Here is a 22,021-nt window from a genome sequence, read left to right as displayed (position 1 = left end):
TATTGTACAATCCAATATACCCAATACTATACCCACAGTTGATCCAGAGGAAGGCAAGAAAACCCCAGCAGAGCATGCTCCAATTTGCTACAGCAGGGGAAAAAATTCCTTCCTGATCCCCCAAGAGGCAATCGGATTTTCCCTGGATCAACTTTACCTATAAATGTCAGTACCCAGTTATATTATGTACATTTAGGAAAGTATCCAGGCCTTTCTTAAAGCAATCTACTGAGCTGGCCAGAACCACCTCTGGAGGGAGTCTATTCCACGTTTTCACAGCTCTTACTGTGAAGAAACCTTTCCGTATTTGGAGATGAAATCTCTTTTTCTCCAGTCGTGAAGAGTGCCCCCTTGTCCTCTGTGTTGACCGTAAAGTGAATAACTCAACACCAAGTTCACTATATGGACCCCTTATATATTTGAGCATGTTGATCATATCCCCTCTTATTCTCCTCTTCTCAAGAGTGAACAAAATCAGTTCCTCTAATCTTTCCTCATAGCTGAGTTCCCCCATGCCTCTTATCAGTTTGGTTGCACTTCTCTGCACTTTCTCCAGTTACCCGATATCCTTTTTGAGAACTGGTGCCCAAAACTGAACTGCATATTCCAGATGAGGTCTTACTAATGATTTGAACAGGGGCAAAATGATATCTCTCTCTCTGGAGTCTAGCACTCGCCTGAACCCTACACTCTGTACCTCACACTTTCCTGAACCCTGCACTCTGTACATAAGTGTCAGCAGGGTACAGACTGGTCTGCATATAATGTACAGTACGGTGTCAGTGTATAAGACCAGTCTGTATTGTATAATGACACTGTACTGTATATGAGTGGGGGTTTGCATTGTGGATGGTAGGGGTTGGTAGGAGGACGGTTGGGGGGACACCAAAATGCATACTCGCCTAAGTAGACAAAACTACTTGCACAGGCCCTGTCTATCCACATCCACACACAGCATCATCCATCCATCCCTCCGGTCTCCACAATGTATCCACATCCACGCCCAGCACCAATCATCTATCCATTCCTCCAGTCTCCACAATGTGGGCGGATTTGGTGGGACGGCCAGTGGGCAGGCCCTGGGGAATGTTGGTGATCAGGCCCCGGGGGGCCCAGGCCTAAAGCTGTGTAAGGGGCCCCAAAATTTCTGAAGGCAGCCCTGACTGTGAACAACTGGAAATTTTTCTCCCCTAAAGTACCCGGATCTCATTCTCAGTCATACTGCTAAGGTACACTGCACTGCAACTCCTGCAACTAAAACAGAACTATTTCTTGGTTTAAGGTGCATATCATCTCTGCCGGAATATTGGGATTTTAAGACCAAAGAGATACATGCATTGTGGCACTGGATCTCCCCCCTACAAGTACCTGTGCTGCCTCGATCCCTGCTCATCAGCGTAAAGCTGCAAGACCATCACGCACTGGGGCAAACCTCAAAAGCCTGCTTTCACTGACATGCCCTGACTCCACTAGATCCTCCAAGGAAGGTCGAATCAGCGCTCCTGAACACTCGCTCTACTAACAAGGCACTACTTATTTCGGACTTTATCAAAGGTAATAAGTTGGACTTTCTGTGCTTAACTGAAACCTGGCACAAACAAAATGATGGCATCCTTATAAACCAACTCACTCCCCTGAGGTACAGATTGTTTGACCTCCCACATCTCTCGGGCCAAGGTGAAGGTATAACTGTTATTTACAGCTTGCTGTACACTTTATCCCCTGTAAATGTACCCTGTCTCTCTTCCTTTGAATGCCTTGCTCTCAAGGTCTGTGTTCCCCACTTATGTGCTATTGCTACTGTTTATCGACCACCCAAGTCTTGTAGAGATTTCTTAGGTGATTTTGCTGATTTGCTTTCATTTTTATGCCTTAGTTTTAAAAGAATCATTAAACTTGGGGATTTTAATATACACACTGAGTCAAAGTCTTCCAGTTTAGCAAAAGTTTTCTTGGCTCTACTGAAATTTTTTGACCAAACTCAATTTGTCTGCACCCCCACGCATATCAAAGGACATACCCTGGACCTTATCATTGCTAATGGGTCTTTTGTCTCTGACTGCTCTTCCCTTGACTTAGGACTGTCTACCCACCTAGCTAGTCTAGCAATTTCTAACACCTCCATGTCTCCATCTGAAATTATCGCAACTGAGCTTCTATTGATCAGCCCAAATTTGAAAATTCCTCCCTATACTGCATCTCCTCTTCTGATACCCTTGTTGAAAAAATAGATGTCCTTAATGAAGTGCTTTCATCCTCCCTTGACACCTTTGCCCCACTAAAAACTCAAACCGTCTCATTCTTCCATCCGGCTCTGTGGTATAATTCTCACCTACGTTCAATGAAGGCAATCTCGCTGAGACTGGAGCGCAATTGGCACCAGTCCAGCCTGACTGTCCATTATCAGGCTTGGAAGGACCATTTGTGTGTCTATAAGGGTAACATTGAGACTGCTAGATCACACTATTTCTCCCATGCTATTGAAAAAAAATCTTAGCAACCCTCTTATTATATAACCCTCTTACTCTTCTGTACCATTGACAGATTATTAAAATCTTGCAGTTTCTCCACATTACCAGCCTCAACACTGCTCTGTAAATAGATTTTTTTCTCCTTAAAAATCGACAAAATAAGGCATCAGATTCTTACCCCACCACCTTTCATCCACATCACTTCCTGAATCCCACCTAGTTTTACTGGTTCTTCTCTCTACTTGACACTGCATCCCTGATTAAATTGGTCTCTAATATAAAATCTTCCACCTGCATACTTGATCCTATTCCTACCCATGTATTTAAATCCTGCTTTACCTCTCTATTTCCCATTATTCTCAATATCATAAATGACTCCCTGAGCACCAGTTTTGTATCAACAATCCTCAAAACTATCATCCTGGTACCAAAAAAACCCAACATGGCTTTGGACAATTTAAACAACTTTCGCCCAATATCTAAACTTGCCCTTCCTTGCCAAGATCCTTGAGCGGGCTACGATATCTCAGTTACATAATCACTTAACTTTAAATAACCTATTTGACCCCCTTCAATCTGGTTTTCGGCAAATGCACACCACAGAAACCGCCTTGGTAAAAGTCATTAATGACCTTCTGTTAGCTTCTGATTCTGGCTCACTAACTATTCCTATTCTACTGTATCTTAGTTCTTCTTTTGATTGTGTAGACCAGGGGTCTCCAACCACCGGGACGTGCCATTCCTCATCTGGTGGCAGGCAGCATGGCAAGTGACATTCCTCCTCTGGTGGCAGGCGACGTGGAAAGTGACAAGCTGCATCTGGTGGCAGGCGATGTGGCAAGTGACACACTCGGCACCAACACCAGAACACAAGCTATTGCCCCGATAAATTGCCTGCGAAAAATCGCTTACCACTGGTGTAGACCACAATCTTTTACTCTCTCTTGACTTTAAACCATATTTGGAGTCTCAGAATTGGCTCTGAAATGGATCAAGTCATATCTCACTGGTTGCTGTCACTTTGTTTCTCTTGGCGGATTTCAAACTGAAGTTGGTCCAGTCAAGTACGATGTTCTTCAGGGCTCAATCTTGGGCCCCTTACTTTTTAGCATTTACATGTTTCCACTTGGCCAACTGCTTAGATCCACATGGGCTTAATTATCACTTCTATGCTCATGAAACTCGTATATACATTCACACTAAAGCAGAGTCTACTTTGGCTGCTTCTGTCCTAACTGTATTTGTTATATAAAAACTTGGATGGCGCATAATTTCCCTCAAACTGTGACAGGATTGAAGTCATGCTTATTGGCATCCCCATCAATTATCTAAGGCCAGTTCTAATAGTTTATCTATAGATGGCACTGTACTTGAACTTCAGTCTAAATTAAAAAATCTAGGGTTGATATTTGATGCCAATTTAACCTTTGATCCAAATGTAGAAAATGTTGTCAGGCTGTGTCCTATGCTATCATACACTGTAGCTAAAAAGCTGATCCACACATTTGTGTTCTCCCGACTTGACTACTGCAATGCTCTACTCGCTGGTGTACCTAAATCCACTATTAATCAACTTCAATATGTTTAAAATTCTGCAGCCATAATCCTGACTCCGTCTGGTGCAAATGATCATATTGTCCCTATCCTGGAGTCCCTGCACTGGTTTCCTGTCAGGTTTTTGCATAGACTTTAAGATCCTTTTGCTCACAGGCTCTTCATGGCTTGCCACCCCATTATCTCTCTGAACTTTTATTATCTTACTCCCCCCCTCGTAACCTCCGCCCATCAAATTCTGGTCTTCTGTGTGTCCCCTCCACTCACCTATACTCGATGGGAGACAGATCCTTCTCCTGCTATGCTCAAAACTCTGAAATTCACTTCCAAATAACATCGGAGAGTCATCTTCTCTAAACTCATTCAAATCAAAACTAAAAACGTTTTCCTTTAGACAAACTTTCACTTAATCGTTCCTTTTTGCTTGTTATCCTGTGTATTTCTTGTGTTTTCATTGTAAAGTGATTTGAGAAGCTACTTTAAATTCGCTATATATAATGAAGTTTATTATTATTATTACACCTAGACAAAAAAACACTCACCTTTGTTCAGTATTAAACAGGGCAAAAATGTACTTGCTGGACATAAATCCCTTTTCAATATCTCTAAGTTTTAGATTATCCAGGGGCAGCATGTACTTCTTCTCTTTCTCCTGTAGAGGGCAAATGATGCATAACATTAGAAATAAGGCACAGTGCATGTATGGCAAGGACCGGAAATGCAAAACAGATAAACAAAAGCTCTCAATTTATTTACTTACATTGGCAATAGTAAAAATTAGCATTTTCTGGTATTAAAAGCCTACCCCATCCAAAAGGGAATTATCACACACTCCTTGTTTAGAGACTCCAGTGGAGAGGGATCTTCTTTCTCTGCCACAAGGCCACAAACAATATGCTGCTCTCCAGCAGTTGGACTAGTTGATTTTTTGCACATCAGACAGAATCCATCAGGGGAGTTGGACATTATCTCTGACTTTTTAATGTGCAGCTGAGAGCACTGGTAGATATACAACCCCAATTCCAAAATAGTTGGGACGCTGTGTAAAATCTACATAAAAACAGAATGCAATGATTTGGAAATATCATCTGAAGGCTTGGTATATAGATAGGTCTGTTATAAGTTGCTGACTGAACTATATTCAACATTACAACTGACCCCTCACCCTGTTCAGCGGTGGCAGGATACTTACATTTACCTGTTTAACTTTCTCCCTTTTCTTTTGCGTATGACAATAACATAACTTCTGTGTAATTGTGGTCAAAGATGTTGTATCCAGGGCAGGGTTCTTGATTGTGAATTACCTCCATTCAGGATGTGTTTTTGTTATTTACAACCTATTCTCAAATGCTGACTGTTATGAACCTTTACACCTGCATATGTTCCTGTATTCTACTCAAAACCTTAATAAAACATATTGAAACAGAAAATATTAAATGTTTAAACTGAGAAAATGTGCCATTTTAAGAAAAAAAAATAAGGTCATTTTGAAACTAATGGCAGCAACACATCTCAAAAAAGTTGGGACAGGGCCATGTTTACCACAGTGTAGCATCCTCTCTTCTTTTAACACTGTAAATGTCTGGGAACTGAGAAGACCAGTTAATGGAGTTTTGGGAGAGGAATGTTGTCCCATTCTTGCCTGATATAGGATTCTAACTGCTCAATAGTCCCGTGTCTTGTTTGTCATATTTTTTGTTTCAAGATGCACCAAATATTTTTAATTGGTGAAAAGTCTGGACTGTAGGCAGGCCAGTTAAGCACCCGGACTCCTCTACTAAGAAGCTATGCTGTTGTCATAGATGCAGTATGCGGTTTAGCATTGTCCTGCTTAAATATGCAAGGCCTTCCCTGAAAAAGATATTGTCTGGATGGGAGCATATGCTGCTCTAAAACCTGGATATATCTTTCAGAATTGATGGTGACTTTACAGATGTGCAAGCTGCCCCTTTCATACACACTAATGCACTCCCATACCATCAGAGTTGATTCTGAACCGAATGCTGATAAGCCAGAAGGTTGCCAAAAAGAATATTACATTTGGATTCTTCTGACCACAGAACATTTTTGCACTTTGCAACAGACCATTTTAAATGAGCTTTGGCCCAGAGAAGATGGTGGTGTTTCTGGATCATGTTTAGATATGGCTTCTTCTGTGCATGACAGAGCTTTTACTTACATGTTTAGATGGCATGGCGAACTGTGTTCACAGATAGGGATTTGTGGAAGTTTTCCTGAGCCCATGCAGTGATGTCTATCAAAGTATCATGCCTGTTTTTAATACAGCGCCGTCTGAGGGCCAGAAGATCACGGCATCCAATATTGCATTTCAGGCTTGTCCTTTGCGCACAGAGATTTCTCCAGATTCTGGGAATCTTTTGCTTATATTATGTACTGTAGATGATGATATGTTTAAAGTCTTTGCAATTTTACATTGTGGAACATTATTCTGAAAGAGTTTGACAGTTTTTAGATGCAGTTTTTCACAGATTGGTGAACCTCTGCCCATCTACACTCTGGAGTTGATTTACTAAAGGCAAATCCACTCTGCACTACAAGTGCACTTGGAAGTGCAGTCGCTGTAGATCTGTGAAGAAGATCTGAAATGAGGGGAAGCTGTGCTGATTTTATCATCCAATCATGTGCAAGCTAAAATGCTGTTTATTTTTCTTGCATGCTCCCCTCAGATCTACAGCGACTGCACTTGTAGTGCAACATGGATTTACCTCATCAGTTGTCAATTAACCCTAAGTAGTTGCAAAATGTTCTTCCAGGTCTTCCTTGTTCGCACCACTTACTTTGAAAGCTTTTTGTTGCCTTGTTCCAATTTTTTCGAGACGTGTTGCTGCCATCAATTTCAAAACTAGATATTTCTTAAAATGGTAAATTTTCTCAGTTTAAACATTTGGTATATTTTCCATTTTCAAATGTGAATAAAATATGGCTTTATGAGATTTGCAAATCATTGCATTCTGTTTTTATGTACATTTTACACAACTTCCCAACTTTTTGGCATTGGGGCTGTATTTCACAGCTGAAATCCCTCTGAGATTTGATTACCAACATCCAAGAAAAACAAAAGTACACATTGTGGATGGTGTTGACCTATAAAGGGCATGTTACGTAGTTAGTCTGGTTTAAAAAAAGACACAAGTCCATCCAGTTCAACCTTTTTTGTCTACCCCTTTGCACTATTTATTAAAAGAAAAAGAAAAAAAGGTGGTCACATCTATACATATTGGGGCGCCTAGATTCAACTGAATCACCATCTGCTAGACTTTTGCCCTGCTATCCTCTAAAGAGTTTAAGTAACTAGCAAGGTGGAGGGGAAAGCCTTTGTCAACCAGGATTTGAGGCTAAATCCATATATGCAGCATGTCAAACATGTGCAGTGATGAGTGAATCATGGCCACGTTGAGCCACTAAAAAAGACATGAATCAGTAATTGAAAAATAATATTTTGAAGCAATTAGGCCTGGGGACTGTTATATTAAACATATATTCAACACAGAACATTGTACCGGGATCTGGCTTTACTATTCATCAGGGGGAATGTGCGTTGTGAGCAAAAGGCATCAAGCATGCCTGAATTATGCCAACATGTGGGTGAATGTGGAGAGCACAAGTACTTTATGGGGAGAATGTTCAGATGGGTGGACAATGACTAATGATCAGTAAATAATGTTCAACCACTGCTTTATAAATATGCCATTAAATATATTTAATTGGAAGTACTTTGAACAAAGTTGGCTTTACAATACTTTTAAATTATCCTGATTAAATTATCCGGATTTTGGTAGAAAAAAAATGATATTTTATACAATGCAAAGTAGTGAGTGTACAGCTTGTATAACAGTGTAAATTTTCTGTCCCCACAAAATAACTCAACACACAGCCATTAATGTCTGAACTGCTGGCAACAAAAGAGAGTACACCCCTAAATGAAAATGTGCCAATTGGGCCCAATTAGCCATTTTCCCTCCCCGGTATCATGTGACTCGTTAATGTTACAAGGTCTCAGGTGTGAATAGGGAGCAGGTGTGTTAAATTTTGTGTTATCGGTCTCACTCTCTCATGCTGGTCACTGGAAGTTCAACATGGCACCTCATGGCAAAGAACTCTCTGAGGATCTGAAAAAAAAAAATAGTTGCTCTACATAAAGATGGCCTTGGCTATAAGAAGATTGCCAAGACCCTGAAACTGAGCTGCAGCACGATGGCCGAGACCATACAGCGGTTTAACAGGACAGATTCCACTCAGAACAGGCCGCGCCATGGTCGACCAAAGAAGTTGCGTGCACGTGCTCAGAGTCATATCCAGAGGTTGTCTTTGGGAAATAGTCGTATGAGTGCTGCCAGCATTGCTGCAGAGGTTGAAGGGGTGCGGGGTCAGCCTGTCAGTGCTCAGACCATACACTGCATCAAATTGGTGTGCATGGATGTCGTCCCAGAAGGAAGCCTCTTCTAAGGATGATGCACAAGAAAGCCTGCAAACAATTTTCTGAAGACAAGCAGACTAATGACATGGATTACTGGAACCATGTCCTGTGGTCTGACCAAGATAAATGTATTTGGTTGACATGGTGTCAAGCTTGTGTGGTGGCAACCAGGTGAGGAGTACAAAGACAAGTGTGTCTTGCCTACAGTCAAGCATGGTGGTGGGAGTGTCATGGTCTGGGACTGCATGAGTGCTGCCGGCACTGGGGAGCTACAGTTCATTAAGGGGACCATGATTGCCAATATGTACTGTGACATACTGAAGTAGAGCATGATCCCCAGGGATCCATGGGCCGCAGGGTAGTATTTCAACATGATAACGACCTCAAACACATCTTCAAGACGACGACCTAAACCCTATTGAGCATTTGTGGGGAATTCTCAAATGGAAGGTGGAGAAGTGCAAAGTCCACCAGCTCTGTGATGTCGTCATGGAGGAGTGGAAGAGGACTCCAGTGGCAACCTGTGAAGCTCTGGTGAATTCCATGCCCAAGAGGGTTAAGGCGGTGCTGGAAAATGATGGGGGCCACACAAAATATTGACACTTTGGGCCCAATTTGGACATTTTTACTTAGGGGTGTACTCACTTTTGTTGCCAGCGGTTTAGACATCAATGGCTGTGTGTTGAGTTATTGTGCATGGACTGCAAATTTACACCATTATACAAGCTGCACACTCACTACTTTACATTGTAGTAAAGTGTCATTTCTTCAGTGTTGTCACATGAAAAGATTTAATAAAATATTTACAAAAATGAGAGGGGTGTACTCACTTTTGTGAGATAGTGTGTGTATACATAGTATGTGTGTTTAACACATTTTTACAAGAGGGCAAAGACTTGCCAGAAAAGAAAGAAAAAGCTACTATGCTCTCCTCCACTCTGTGTGCTCATCACTGCTGGCAGTTTGGAACACGTGCAGGTTAACAACTCTGCTTCACCATGGTATTCCACCCTTGCTCCCTACCTGTCCATACACTGTGCTCTACAGTCAGAAACCTTTATTCTTGAAGAAGGAGTCCAAACCCAAAATGCCACGATTGTTTTATTTATATGTTTTTAAATAAATGCAATAAAAATGTGAAAATTTCAAGACCTTTCTTTTCAGCACTGCTTCCCCACTACAGCTGACATGTTCTAATAACATCTGCAATATAAAACTCGAACTTTACAAAAATACTTTAGGCTTTACATAGGTACAACAAATGTAAAACATTGCAACAGTACAATGGCCTGGTTAACACCCATTCAATAAAAAAGAAAAGCACAGTGTACAGTGCAGGGTATGTCTAATATGTGTCGCAGACTTTTGTTTTTTAATTTACTGAAACAAGATTTAATTTTGCAAGAACTTAAGGGAGGGGAGAATTTCTGAAAACCAACAACGGTTGAACTAGAGGTAAAACAGGAATTGACACACTTTATCTGTAAAACATGGCAAGCGTTTTCTGTAAACAGGTCCCTTCTTTTCCTACTTGCAGTTTTTCTAAAGAAATCAGTCAGCAATTCAAGCAAACCAGAGCAGTTAGAGTTTCCGATTCCTACAACTGCCTGACTTCTTCTTGCCTGGTTCTTTTTAAAGCTGAACTCCAGGCAAAAAATAATAATTTTGTAATATATATTATACATTTGCCTCAAAGGTTCAAATCCACTATCTGTGCACCAAATGACTTTGCAAACACAGATGTCACCTTGTAAAATTAGTGGGGACATCATCACTATGCTACACATAGCCTGTGCAGAGAGCAGAACTGTGGGAGGTACACAGCGGGCTTCACCCACTACAGAAGGGGCGGATACAAGACCAGTCACCCTGCACAAGAAACGACAGCAGCAGTGCTCAGTCTTTATTACAAGAAATTTTTGCACAGAGGCAATGTTTAGCACTGGATTGATGCACAAATCTTGAAAAAAATACACTATCTCCTGTATTTAGACAATATTTGTTCATTTTGGAGCTCAGCTTTAAAAACACATTCTTCCCTTTTTTTACACAAAGTAACTTGAAAAAATTCTATGTGCATTGATGAGTACTTCTGACATTTAGAAGTTGTTAATATTACCTCCAGGGAGGCACTACATCACCCGATTATCACCCCGGGGACTCATACTAGTGCTGAAACAAGGTATATATGGCTCATTCGCTTTTTGGGAGTAACACTTGGTTCAAATATATAAGCTTTTGCGGGCTGCGTTTGCTCAGGCAAACAACTTGGCTGCCGTGCCCAAGCAAACGTGGACAAAAGCACTGAGAGTAAACATTAAAAATATTTGAATTTTATGTGCTTCTACCTGCAGTTCTTTGGTTGGTGAAAAGGTATCTTTAAAGTGATTGTAAAGTCTTGTTTAAAAAAAATAAAATAAACAACAAACATGTTATACTTACCTCCTCTATGCAGTTTTTTTGCACAGAGGAGCCTGGATCCTCCTCTTCTTTGGTCCCTCTTCCCTGCTCCTGGCCCCTCCCTCCTGTCGAGTGCCCCCACTGCAAGCAGCTTGCTATCGGGGCACCCGAGCCGAGTCGCAGCTCCGTGTGTCTATTCAGACACAAAGCCCTGACCCGGCCCTGACCCGGCCCCGCCCCCTCTCTCCCCTGATTGGCTAACTGACTGGTTGACAGCCACAGGAGCCAATGGCACCGCTGCTGTGTCTCAGCCAATCAGGAGGAGAGTCCCAGATGGCTAACACTCGTGGACATCGCTGGAGAGAGATGGGAATCAGAGAAGTAATTAGAGGGTGCTGGGGAGGTTGCTACACACAGAAGGTTTTTTTTATCTTAATGCACAGAATGCATTAAAAAAAAAACCTTCTGCCTTTACAACTCCGTTAAGCTTCATATTATGTACTTAGAAAAAAAAAAAAAACATTTTCGCATAAGAGTGAAATGTGATCTCATGATTAGCAGACAAGGGGCCGTATGGAAAAAGAGTTGGACGGCTCTAACCCTACACATGTTTTCAATTAACATTAGTGGCAAATGGCCAATTGGTGCTCTACCCTTCTGGAAGAATATACTGGATTACGGAGCTGCAGTTGATATTTTATTCAGCAATGGATTTTCACTGTTTTTAATGTCAAAGGAAAACTCTGCTTTTGCTGAAAAAAAACATACAGTATATATAATGCTACAAAAAAAAAAAAAAAAAACCATTTGGAAACACATGGTATTACTATTATCATATGAAAAAGGATGATTATGAGAATGAATACATTGTCAGTTTTATGTGTAGTTTGTTCAAGAATATCAACTTTATCTGAAGGCACTGTTTGAAAAACAATTTAATAAGTTAAAGGATAAGTTCAGATTTAAAATAAATAAAATAAATGCACATCTTTTTGCAGGTAAAAAAAATGTGCATTTCTTTTTTACTTGGACCCTGAAAAGCATTGCATCCGCGATCGCGGGTGCCATGGAGGACTATTGTAGACTTGTCAGTGTATCTGTCTGCTCTTACCTCGTACAGGCAGGCAGATACACACTTACAGGAAAAGAACTACCAGAGCGCTCAACAGCGCCATGGTAGTTCATTGAAACTACAAGCTGACAACCACAAAGGTTGTCGGGACTTGTAGTTTCCAATTCACTGAGGACTGTGTATGAATGACGCAGCCGGCCGGTCGGGTGGGTGGAGCCCTGAACGACGGCGCTATTTTTTAAACATGGATAATGGGCACTCGGGGAAAATGCCTGCCCACTGACACTGGGAGGGGGGGGGGGGGGGGGGGCTGCAGCTGCTGAAACATGTTACATGTTCCAAAAGGTGAACTTATTCTTCAAAAATATCCATGTGGTTTACTATCCCGAGATATGGTGCACTCATAGGCACCCTAATCACCCCCATGTGCATCGCTCTGCCTGGCCCTGGTAATTCTGTATGGGTTCCCGGCAGCAGAGAGAGGAGCCCAACTCAAAAACTCTGGGCACCTCTGCTCTGCAGCTATTTAAAAAGAAAAAACAGCCCCATTGTTTATCTGCCTTCCGGGGCCAAAGGGGGACTATTTAACCACTTTCGGGTGCACTGTGGTTCCCAACAATTAAATTAAAGTTCCGGCTTCCCGCTTCTTCTATAACAATCTGCCAGGGCTTTAATCTAATTGCAAGCAAAGGCTGTGGAAGATTACTCCACCTGCTCCTGAATGTGGATACACAGTCCTCCTTTGGCCCCAGACTCTGGTGCCCAGCCCAGCCCAGCCCAGCACAGCGAAGTGGATGGAGTGGTGGGTCTGGGATGGTGAATCCCAGTGATCGATGCTGTGCCCGGCTCTCGGTGACTGACATGGAGCAGCAGGCGCAAGTGCAGAGGATGGCCGGCTGTGTGGATCCTTCCAGTGTGTCATGGGTCCCTCCCTCGCGATGCCGACTCATCCCCCACCCTCTAGTGGATGTGCTGCAGGAAGAGATTGGCTACACTGCTGGCTGCCCAAATCGTACCAGCTAACCCTCTAACCCTGCCAGGCTATCTGGGGTCCCCTCTGACACTGTTCTCTACTCCTCTCCTGACCCTGTGCATTCCATCTACCCTGCACCCCTCACCCTATACTGACCTACTCTACAGCACCCTGCACCCCTCACTATGCACCCTGCCCCCACAGAACCCTGCCCCCCTCACTGTGCACCCTGCCCCCACCCCACAGAACCGCTGCACCCCTCACTGTGAACCCTGCCCCCACCCCACAGAACCCTGCTCCCCTCACTGTACACCCTGCACCCCACCCTGCCCCCACCCCACAGAACCCTGCACCCCCTCACTGTGCACCCTGCCCCCAACCCACAGAACCCTGCACCTATCACTTTGCACCCTCCCCCCCCCCCCCCCCACCCTAATAAAACCCTGCATCTATCACTATGCAGCCTGCACCCACCCCACAGAACCCTGCCCCCACCTCACAGAACCCTGCACCCACCTCATAGAACACTGCGCCCCTGTCAGGCTTAGGCCCTAGCTCTGTCAGGTGGAGGGAGCTTTGTCAGGTAGACTGTATCAGGCCCATGATTTCTGACAGTGGCCCTGTTGCTCTGTGTGCTGACTCCCCCAAAGCTTTCCCTCTCTTCTCTTTCACTATGCAGGTGGGGAGATGAGATACAGATATATTATATACTCACACCCACACGCGTTTGAGCTTTGGGGTACACACCCTAATGTAATAGGCTGCGCATGCCTATGGGTGCACTCCGTTGATGCTGTATAAAAATTCTATTTACCAGGGCATATTTGAACCATTTGTAAATATAATTTCGAAATAGTCTCAGCCAAGTGCAACGCATCTCTGCATTTCCTACAATCAGCAGAGTAGCAGAGTAGAACCTGAATGTGGATTGTACCCGGTGCATATACTAGTAAAACATTGAAATGTTGCTTGCTCACTGTAACAACACAATGCTTTGTAAACAGGTCTTTCGCACAGACTGCATCCCCTATGATTAAAAATTTCAAAATGAAATTTAGGGCCACCCTCCAGACCACTTTAACCACACCCCCTAGAAAATTCCTGCGCATGCATTACTGGTTCCAGTTGTGCTATATTGGGGTAGCACCTGTAATTCTTGATGGTGCCATCCCCACACAGCTGCCCGGATGCATAAGACAGCAGAAGGAGAACAAGGCCTAACCCGCTGAAGACATTATAAAAAAAATAAAAAGACAGGGGGCGCCGCCATATAAGTGTAGAGTTCAGCATGGAAGTGGCACCAGGCAATGCAGAGCTTGAAGCAGGAAGCAGCCACGAGCAGTAACCAGATTGGAACGCAAACAGCGGCTGGAAGCCGAAAGTGACGTAGTAACAGGGGGGTGTGGCTACATGTTTTGGGTCATTGGGACTGCCTCTCTGTCAAACCGCCACTTCCAGGTGCGACTCTGCAACATCTGGCCATCAGCTCTCCTGCCGAACTCTGCAGATGCTCAGAGGATGGTTTGATGTGCCTTAATCTTCTTATATATGGGAGTGCATTTTAATTCATTTTTCTGTGGTTCAATAAAATCTACACTGAGATGGTGGAACTCCGACTTTTTATTGTTTTACAGTGCACAGAGGTTATCCATTATTCTGCTAGAGGAGTCGCCACCATCTTAGGGTTTTCCTCCGTCACACTTTAGTGGATCGGAGCAGGTCGGATGTCAGCGGACATGACGCCGTTGACATCCGTCGCTCCATAGACCTGTATAGAACGTCCGTTCAGGTCCGCCTAAAAAACTGACAGGTGGACCTGAATGGTCCGCCCGTGTGAAAGGGGCCTTAAAGTGGACATTTAGCATTATGGACATTTAGGGATTTTCTTTTAATTGACAGTTTTAGCTTGTTGACCCCACTTTGCCTTGCGCCATCTTAACTTTTTGCCCTCTGGAGACATTGACTGGGATATTTGTTTCCCAGGGATAGAACCCTTAAAGTGGTAAAGTGGGGATTGTCCCCAGCAAATGAGGGTGGAGTCAACCATAGCATATCCTGGCCATGTCATAAGTTCAAATTGTTTTACAGGACATGAAGTAAAACTGCAAGCATTGCAGCAAGTGTTGTAGTTAACCTTCCATCCTTGGTGAGATACTGTCTAAGGATATTGCACATCTACAGGGATGCTAAGATGCAACTTTTCTCTTCTTTATTTCTCTGCAAATAAATTCTTTTATGTCCTGACAAAAAAAAAAAAAAAAAAAAAGCTAGAGGAAATCCCACTTTACCACAAGGGAGGAATACTTTTGGTTAGTGTGTGTGTGTGATGCAAAGACTGCTCCAAGATCTACTGCGTGCTTCCCCTTTTGCTTTGCATCCAAGCCCTTCCCAATCAGAAAACAATGAAACTTGGAAATCCTGTATGAGAGATTTACACGGAAAAAAAAAAAAAACCTTCTGGTTTATGTCTGTGAGGGTCCAGAGAGTGGAGGATTGGGGTTTTTGAAAGGAAATTCCACATGAGTAAACCAGCTGTTACATCTGTGAGTAATTGTGGGCAAGGCAGTTATAGGAATATATAAATGTGTCAGCAGATTTCCAGCCTCTAGTTTAGAACTTCGGGGCTAATAGTTAGACTAGAGGACTATGTGAAAAAACCTAAAAAAAGAGGAAAAATCCCTAAAAAGAAACACAAAGGGTATTGTAGCTCACAGTCACATAGCTGTAACATAGAATGTAGTTATAGATGGTAAGTATTGCAATAGTCTGCAGAGCTTACAATTAAAGCTGGGCTCCAGTAAACAGTTAAATACATAATGAAATCAATATAAAAGGAGCTGTTTTACCTGCCAAAGGATTTGTATTTCTGTTCAGCCAGCCATTTACACTGTTCTGCTCCAAAGCACAGCCAGGCTGGTGACCTCACTTTTCTCTAGCGCAGTTAAGCAACCAAGGTAGGTCACCCCCCCGCCCGTGGTTAGATAGTGAAGAAGCAGAAAAAGACTGATGATTTAATCTCTCTGCTTTCTCCTTCTGTCAGTGTGATCCTTGTCAGCACACGTGCATGCTGAAGAGCCTGATTCACCCCAGGACTGCCCCCATCTCTCACAGTCTACTACTATTCTAGAGTGCTACTGTGCAGGGCATTACAATAGGTTTAAAAAAAATTAGAAATTAAGTCAAATTCTGGTACTTATATGAGTTTCTTTTACAAACTTGTGCACTTTTTTAAAAAATAAATAAGAACCTGCATTAATTGGTGTTCCTTTTTATAGTAGCTCAAATTTCAGCTTTAATACCTGCATGCAATATAGAGGTATTTCTCAAGACCTAACCAACCTGCAACATCTTCAAGCCTATTCATGTGATTCTCTGTTCACACAATACAGTTCTAATTTTAACGTGTAATTCCACTTTCTGGGCAAAGATAACACATAGATTCAGTGTTGGAATTAAATGTAATTAATTCTTACTTTGTTTTTTTTTTTTTAACTGTACGTCAAATTGCCAGCTATCTGGCAATTAACGTGTATGTAAACTCTAACAAGCTAATTTTCCTATTTGCGTCTTTGCTTGCTTTTGGTCTGTTTAATATACAATTGAAAGGGTTTTGCAACTAGCAAAGGAAATTTGGTGAAAAATAAAAACTTCAGTATCGTCAGCCACCAACTAGCATTTTCAGATAGAAAGAAACTTAAAGGAGAAGTCAAGCCAAAGCTTGTTTGGCTGGGCTTCTCCTATGGATCACAGGAGTGCAGTTTGTTTTTGAACTCCTGTGACCCGTTTTCAGCAGAGAGCGGACTGAAGTCCGCTCTCTGCTGACGTCACAGAAGTCAGTCCAGGCACTGCGTCATCATGACAATAAAAGTCTGGATCCGCCAGGTGCTTGGGCTGACACCTGGCTCAGCCTCTCAATGAGCCACTGAGAGCCTGAGCCGGCTGCCCCCAGCCCCTCCTACAGTCCAGCACCCCAGTGAGCAAGGAGTGGGCATACCTCAGAGCGGTGTCTGACAGTCAGCAGCTCTCTGCTCGGGGAGCTCTGAAAAACGAGCGATCGGCAGTGTTCGATGGCTCGGTTCTCAGTGCAGAGGCGCCGGAGGGACAGATGCAGCATCGCACCAATGCTGCATTCACCGAAGTAAGTATGATTCCTAAAAAAAAAAACCTTAACTTCTCTTTTAAAGAGCATTTAACGTCAATAAATACAACTGTGAAATCTTTATTTATTTACATTCATTTGTTGGTTTATACACCTTCTTTACTTGGCATTTACATTTCAGAGGGCTTCTTGACGAGTTATATGGGTTTTTAATTGGTTTTAGGTGTTAGGGTGTTATGTCTTTTTTACAATGCTATATTAAATAAATGATACATGCTTTTACATAAGCAGGGAAGCCGATTCCTTTTTTGAGTGATTCAGTACTATGTTAAATTCCCGTAATTGTCATCTTACCAAAAATCAGCCTTAGAGAGCTAAAGCAGAGTTCCACCCAAACGTGGAACTTCCAATTTAAGCATTCCTCACCCCTTAAATGCCACATTTGGAATGTAATTTTTTTTTGGGGGGGGGGGGTGCTTAGTTTCTAAGTGGGACTTCCTGTCCCACTTCCTGCTTCCACCTACGGGAGGGCGCAGAGCAACTCGAGCATGTGCAGTGCACGTCCGGCCGGGAAGCCACAAGCTGTCACGGCCGGGTGCCCACAGTTTCAATGGAGGGGGAGAGGAGCGGGGCTCCGTGCGGCTGCATCGCTGGACTGTGGAACAGGTAAGTGTCTGTTTATTAAAAGTCAGCAGCTATACTTTAGCTGCTGACTTTTAATAAACAAGAAAAAAGCCTGGAACTCCGCTTTAAAGTATCTGAACTAGAAGGCAGTCCATTTATATTTGATGTTGTCATCAAAATACAGAAGGCACTTGTGGCTGGAAAGAGAGCTTTTAAGGCAGCTTACAGTAGGGAGACAAAGAGAAAATCTAACTAAAGGGCTCATGTCAGCGGACATTGTTATCCTGCATTTTACATGTTTGGAATACACATCAAGCGTAGGTCAGCAAAATTCTATTGACTTTTATTAAGCAGTACACATGGCACTTCAGAGACTGTGCTTGACCTGCTTTGCACTGCATTTCCTTGAATGCCCCATGTGCTATTGAGCTGCATTTTAACTCCATATACTGTCAAACTCTGAGTTTGTCATTCAAATGCATGTACAGTGCATCCAGAAAGTATTTACAGCGCTTCACTTTTTCCACATTTTGTTATGTTACAGCCTTATTCCAACATGGATTCATTATTTTCCTCAAAATTCTACAAACAATACCCCATAATGACAATGTGAAAGAAGTTTGTTTGAAATCTTTGTAAATTTATATATATGTATAAAAAAAAACAAAAAAAACAACTTACGTACCACAAGTTTGTGTAAGTTTGTGTCAGCCTTTGCCATGACACTCAAAATTGAGTTTAGGTGCATCCTGTTTCCACTGATCATCCTTGAGATGTTTCTACAACTTGATTGAACATGATTTGGAAAGGTACACACCTGTCTATACAAGGTCCCACAGTTAACAGTGCATGTCAGAGCAAAAACCAAGCCATGAAGTCCAAGGAATTGTCTGTAGACCTTCGAGACAGGATTGTATCGAAGCACAGATCTGGGGAAGGGTCCAGAAACATTTCTGCAGCATTGAAGTTCCCAATGAGCATAGTAGTCTCCATCATCCGTAAATGGAAGAAGTTTGGAACCCATAGGAATCTTCCTAGAGTGGGCTGCCTGGCCAAACTGAGCGATCGGGGGGAAAAGGGCTTTAGTCAGGGAGGTGATCAAGAACCCGATGGTCACTCTGACAGAGCTTCAGCGGTTCTCTGTGGAGAGAGGAGAAGCTTCCAAAAGCACAACGATCTCTGCAGTACTTTACCAATCAGGCCTGTATGGAAGCCACTCCTTAGTAAAAGGCACCTGGAGTTTGACAAAAGGCACCTGAAGGACTCTCAGACCATGAGAAACAAAATTCTCTGGTCTGATGAAACAAAGATTGTACCCTTTGGCCTGAAAGGCAAGTGTTATGTCTGGAGGAAACCAGGCAACGCTCATCACCTGGCCAATACCATTCCTACAGTGAAGCATGGTGGTGGCAGCATCGAGCTCTGGGGATATTTTTCAGCGGCAGGAACTGGGAGACTAGTCAGGATCGAGTGAAAGATGAATGCAGCAATGTACAGAGACATCCCTGATGAAAACCTGCTCCAGAGTGCTCTGGATCTCAGACTGGGGTGAAGGTTCATCTTCCAACAGGACAAAGACCCCAAGTACACAGCCAAGATAGCAAGGGAGTGGCTACAGGACAACTCTGTGAATGTCCTTGAGTGGGCCAGCCAGAGCTTATGTGATTTTTTTTGTTTTTTTATTTTTAATAAATTTGCAAATATTTCAAATGAACTTTTTTTTTTTTTAAATTCTTTATTTTGACACTGAGCAAATGCAGACAATTACATAATCTGTTGTAGTACAATGTAATAGACAGGTAAATGAGATACAGGTAAGTGGTTGCAAACAATTATGACAAAAAGAACAACTGACTCGACATTTCAGGTTATTAAAACAAGCATTACAGTCAAAATTTGTGGGGAGGGTTCCCCGAGATATCAATACTGTCCCTAAAAGAGGCCTGAAAGGCACTCTAGGTTCTGAGTTGTTTGGTTGCTAACTAACTTCCTTGTCTGTGAGTAGTTGCCACTCAGTGAGATATAATGTTTTCTATGTATTTGGTAAGGTGGGGACTAAAGAACTGTAGAACCCATACATGGGACACAATGAGCAAGTAATGGTTGACAAGATTTTCTTTATATCTGTGCCAGTAAGAAACCCAGGCATGAGAATGCATTATACATGAACGGGGGTCCCCCGGGGTAAGAGGAAAAATGTAAAGGGAAAAAAGGAGTTAGGGACGGTTCAGGAGGGGGGGGAGGGGGGGGAACAGGGGAAGAAGTAGAAAGGATATAGGTGATTAGCTACAGAGAAAGGGTAAAGACAGAATGAGTAGGTGCAGTATGACAGGGCAAGGGGTGGAGCCCTCTGCCTGTGACAGGCGCCAATCTGCTGAAATTAGATTGACTGAGCCATTTCTTGAAGATAGACTTCTGTGTATACAAAATGCTGCCAGGGTCTCCAGGTCTCTCGAAAGGTCTCCTCACTATTGTGCAGGGTGGCAGTGAGATCCTCCATGTCCCTTAATTCGTTTACTTTAGCAAACCACAGGGATAGTGTCGGTGGTCTCTCCGATCTCCAGCAGAGAGGAATACAGGCCTTTGCGGCATTCAGCAGCTGAATGGTGAGGGAGGTCTTATATTTCTTTATGGGTCGTTTTGACAGGTGGAGCAGGCAAGCCGCAGGATCACCCTCCAGGGAAACACCAGTGAGATGACCGACCGTACGTGCCACCCCGAGCCAGAATGGGGCTAGCTTGGAGCAGGACCAGAAGATGTGTAGCATCGTCCCCTCCTCGGAGCCGCAGCGCCAGCAAAGGCTGGACACCTGGGGAAAGAAACGATGCAGGATGGTGGGGACTCTGTACCAACGTGTCATAATTTTATAACAGGTTTCCTGTACTCTAGTGGCAATTGAGGACTTCTGAGCGAAGTAAAGAATTTTCTTGCTCTGTACCCCAGTGAATTGGATTCCAAGCTCTTCCTCCCACTTGGAGATGAACTGAGGGATGTACCCCTCCTCTGGTTGGGTTAAGGATGAGTATATTAGTGAGAGACAGTGTCGGATCGGTTCCCCACGGTGGCAAATGAGTTCCAGTTCAGTGAGTTTACGGGTGATGCCTGATTTCCGTAGACAGCTTCGAAGGAAGTTCCGAAGCTGCAATCCACTCCAAAAGTCTAAGGGGGGGTCTGTCACCAATACTCCAGCTTCCAAAGAGAGCTGACCATTGGGTCCCAGAAAGTCGTACAGGCGCCATTTCGTGCCCATTGCCAGTCGTTTAAGTTGTGGATTCTGTGTGCCAGGGGGGAACTCCGGGTTGCCCAGAATCGGAACCATGGGAGATGGCTGTGGGGATACCGAGGAGCGCCGGAAAACTTCTCTAACCACCACTAGGGTGCTGCCCAAGGTAGGATGTTCCACAAGGTCTTTAGGGAGTGGTGAGGTGATCCAGGGCCAACTCTTGGCCGACCCCCCGGAGTCCTCCTCCTCCATGGCGACCCAGTGCTTTGCCTCTGTGTGGCAGTGCCAGTCCACCAGCCTGGTTAAGTGAGCTGCTCTGTAGTAGGCCTTTATGTCCGGTAGGCCGACCCCACCCCTGTTCTTTGCCAGGTAAAGGAGTTGGAGTCTCACACGGGGTTTTCGGTGAGACCAGACGAAAGCCCGGAACATGGAATCGATTTGTTTAAAAAACGTTGAGGGAAGTCGGATGGGGAGCGCCTGCAGCAGGTATAGCACCCTTGGAAGCAAGGTCATTTTGAGGGCGCTGCATCTGCCGAACCAGGTCAGCGTCAGAGAGTGCCAGTGCAAGAGGTCAGTTTTAAGGCGCAGGAGTAATGGGGCAAAATTGGCCGAATACAGTTCAACCGGGTCTGTGGTGATGTCTACTCCCAGATACCGAATATGTTTGGTTGCCCATTTCAATGGAAAAGTTGAGCGTAGGCGTTGAACATTCCCTTTATCTACCGTTATGTTAAGAACGGAGGATTTTGTCAGGTTGATCTGAAATGATGAGAGCTTGCCATATTCTTGGAGGGATTCCAGTAGGTTGGGGAGAGAAGTAAGGGGTTCTGTTAGGAAAAAGATAAGGTCATCTGCGAAGGCAGCCACCTTGTGAGATCCCGATGGCTTCGGGTAGCCCGATATGGCTGGGTTTGCCCTAATTGTGCATAGAAAGGGTTCTAGGGATAAGATAAAGATCAGGGGGGAGAGGGGGCATCCCTGACGCGTGCCATTTCGAATATCGAAGAAGTCCGATCTTGTCTCATTTACCCTAACCGATGCGGTGGGGTGCGTGTAGAGGGAGAGGATCCACTGAAGCATAGAGGAACGGAGGCCAATGTGCTCTAGGGTTGCCCGGATGAAAGACCAATCAACGCGATCAAAGGCCTTCTCCGCGTCAGTTGACAG

At 43.7% G+C, this 22,021-nt stretch overlaps 1 protein-coding gene across 17 annotated transcripts in view; it reads right to left on the bottom strand.

Annotated features, from left to right (window-relative positions):
• The window catches only part of DNM1 (dynamin 1), a 278,440-nt gene that overhangs the window by 60,632 nt on the left and 195,787 nt on the right, over positions 1 to 22,021 (bottom strand). For all 17 annotated transcript variants that reach the window (XR_012236097.1, XR_012236096.1, XR_012236099.1 and 14 more), the window contains one exon: positions 4,568 to 4,677. Coding sequence is in view for 14 of the 17 variants with exons in the window: in XM_073600424.1 (XP_073456525.1) it covers positions 4,568 to 4,677 (110 nt within the window). In the remaining 3 variants the exon portion in view is untranslated. The remainder of the gene's footprint in view (positions 1 to 4,567; positions 4,678 to 22,021) is intronic.

Source organism: Aquarana catesbeiana, linkage group LG09, assembly GCF_042186555.1.
Source record: "Aquarana catesbeiana isolate 2022-GZ linkage group LG09, ASM4218655v1, whole genome shotgun sequence".
Classification (NCBI taxonomy): domain Eukaryota; kingdom Metazoa; phylum Chordata; class Amphibia; order Anura; family Ranidae; genus Aquarana; species Aquarana catesbeiana.
The sequence above is the reverse complement of the archived record's forward strand: the minus strand, read 5'-3'. Positions and strand labels throughout refer to the sequence as shown.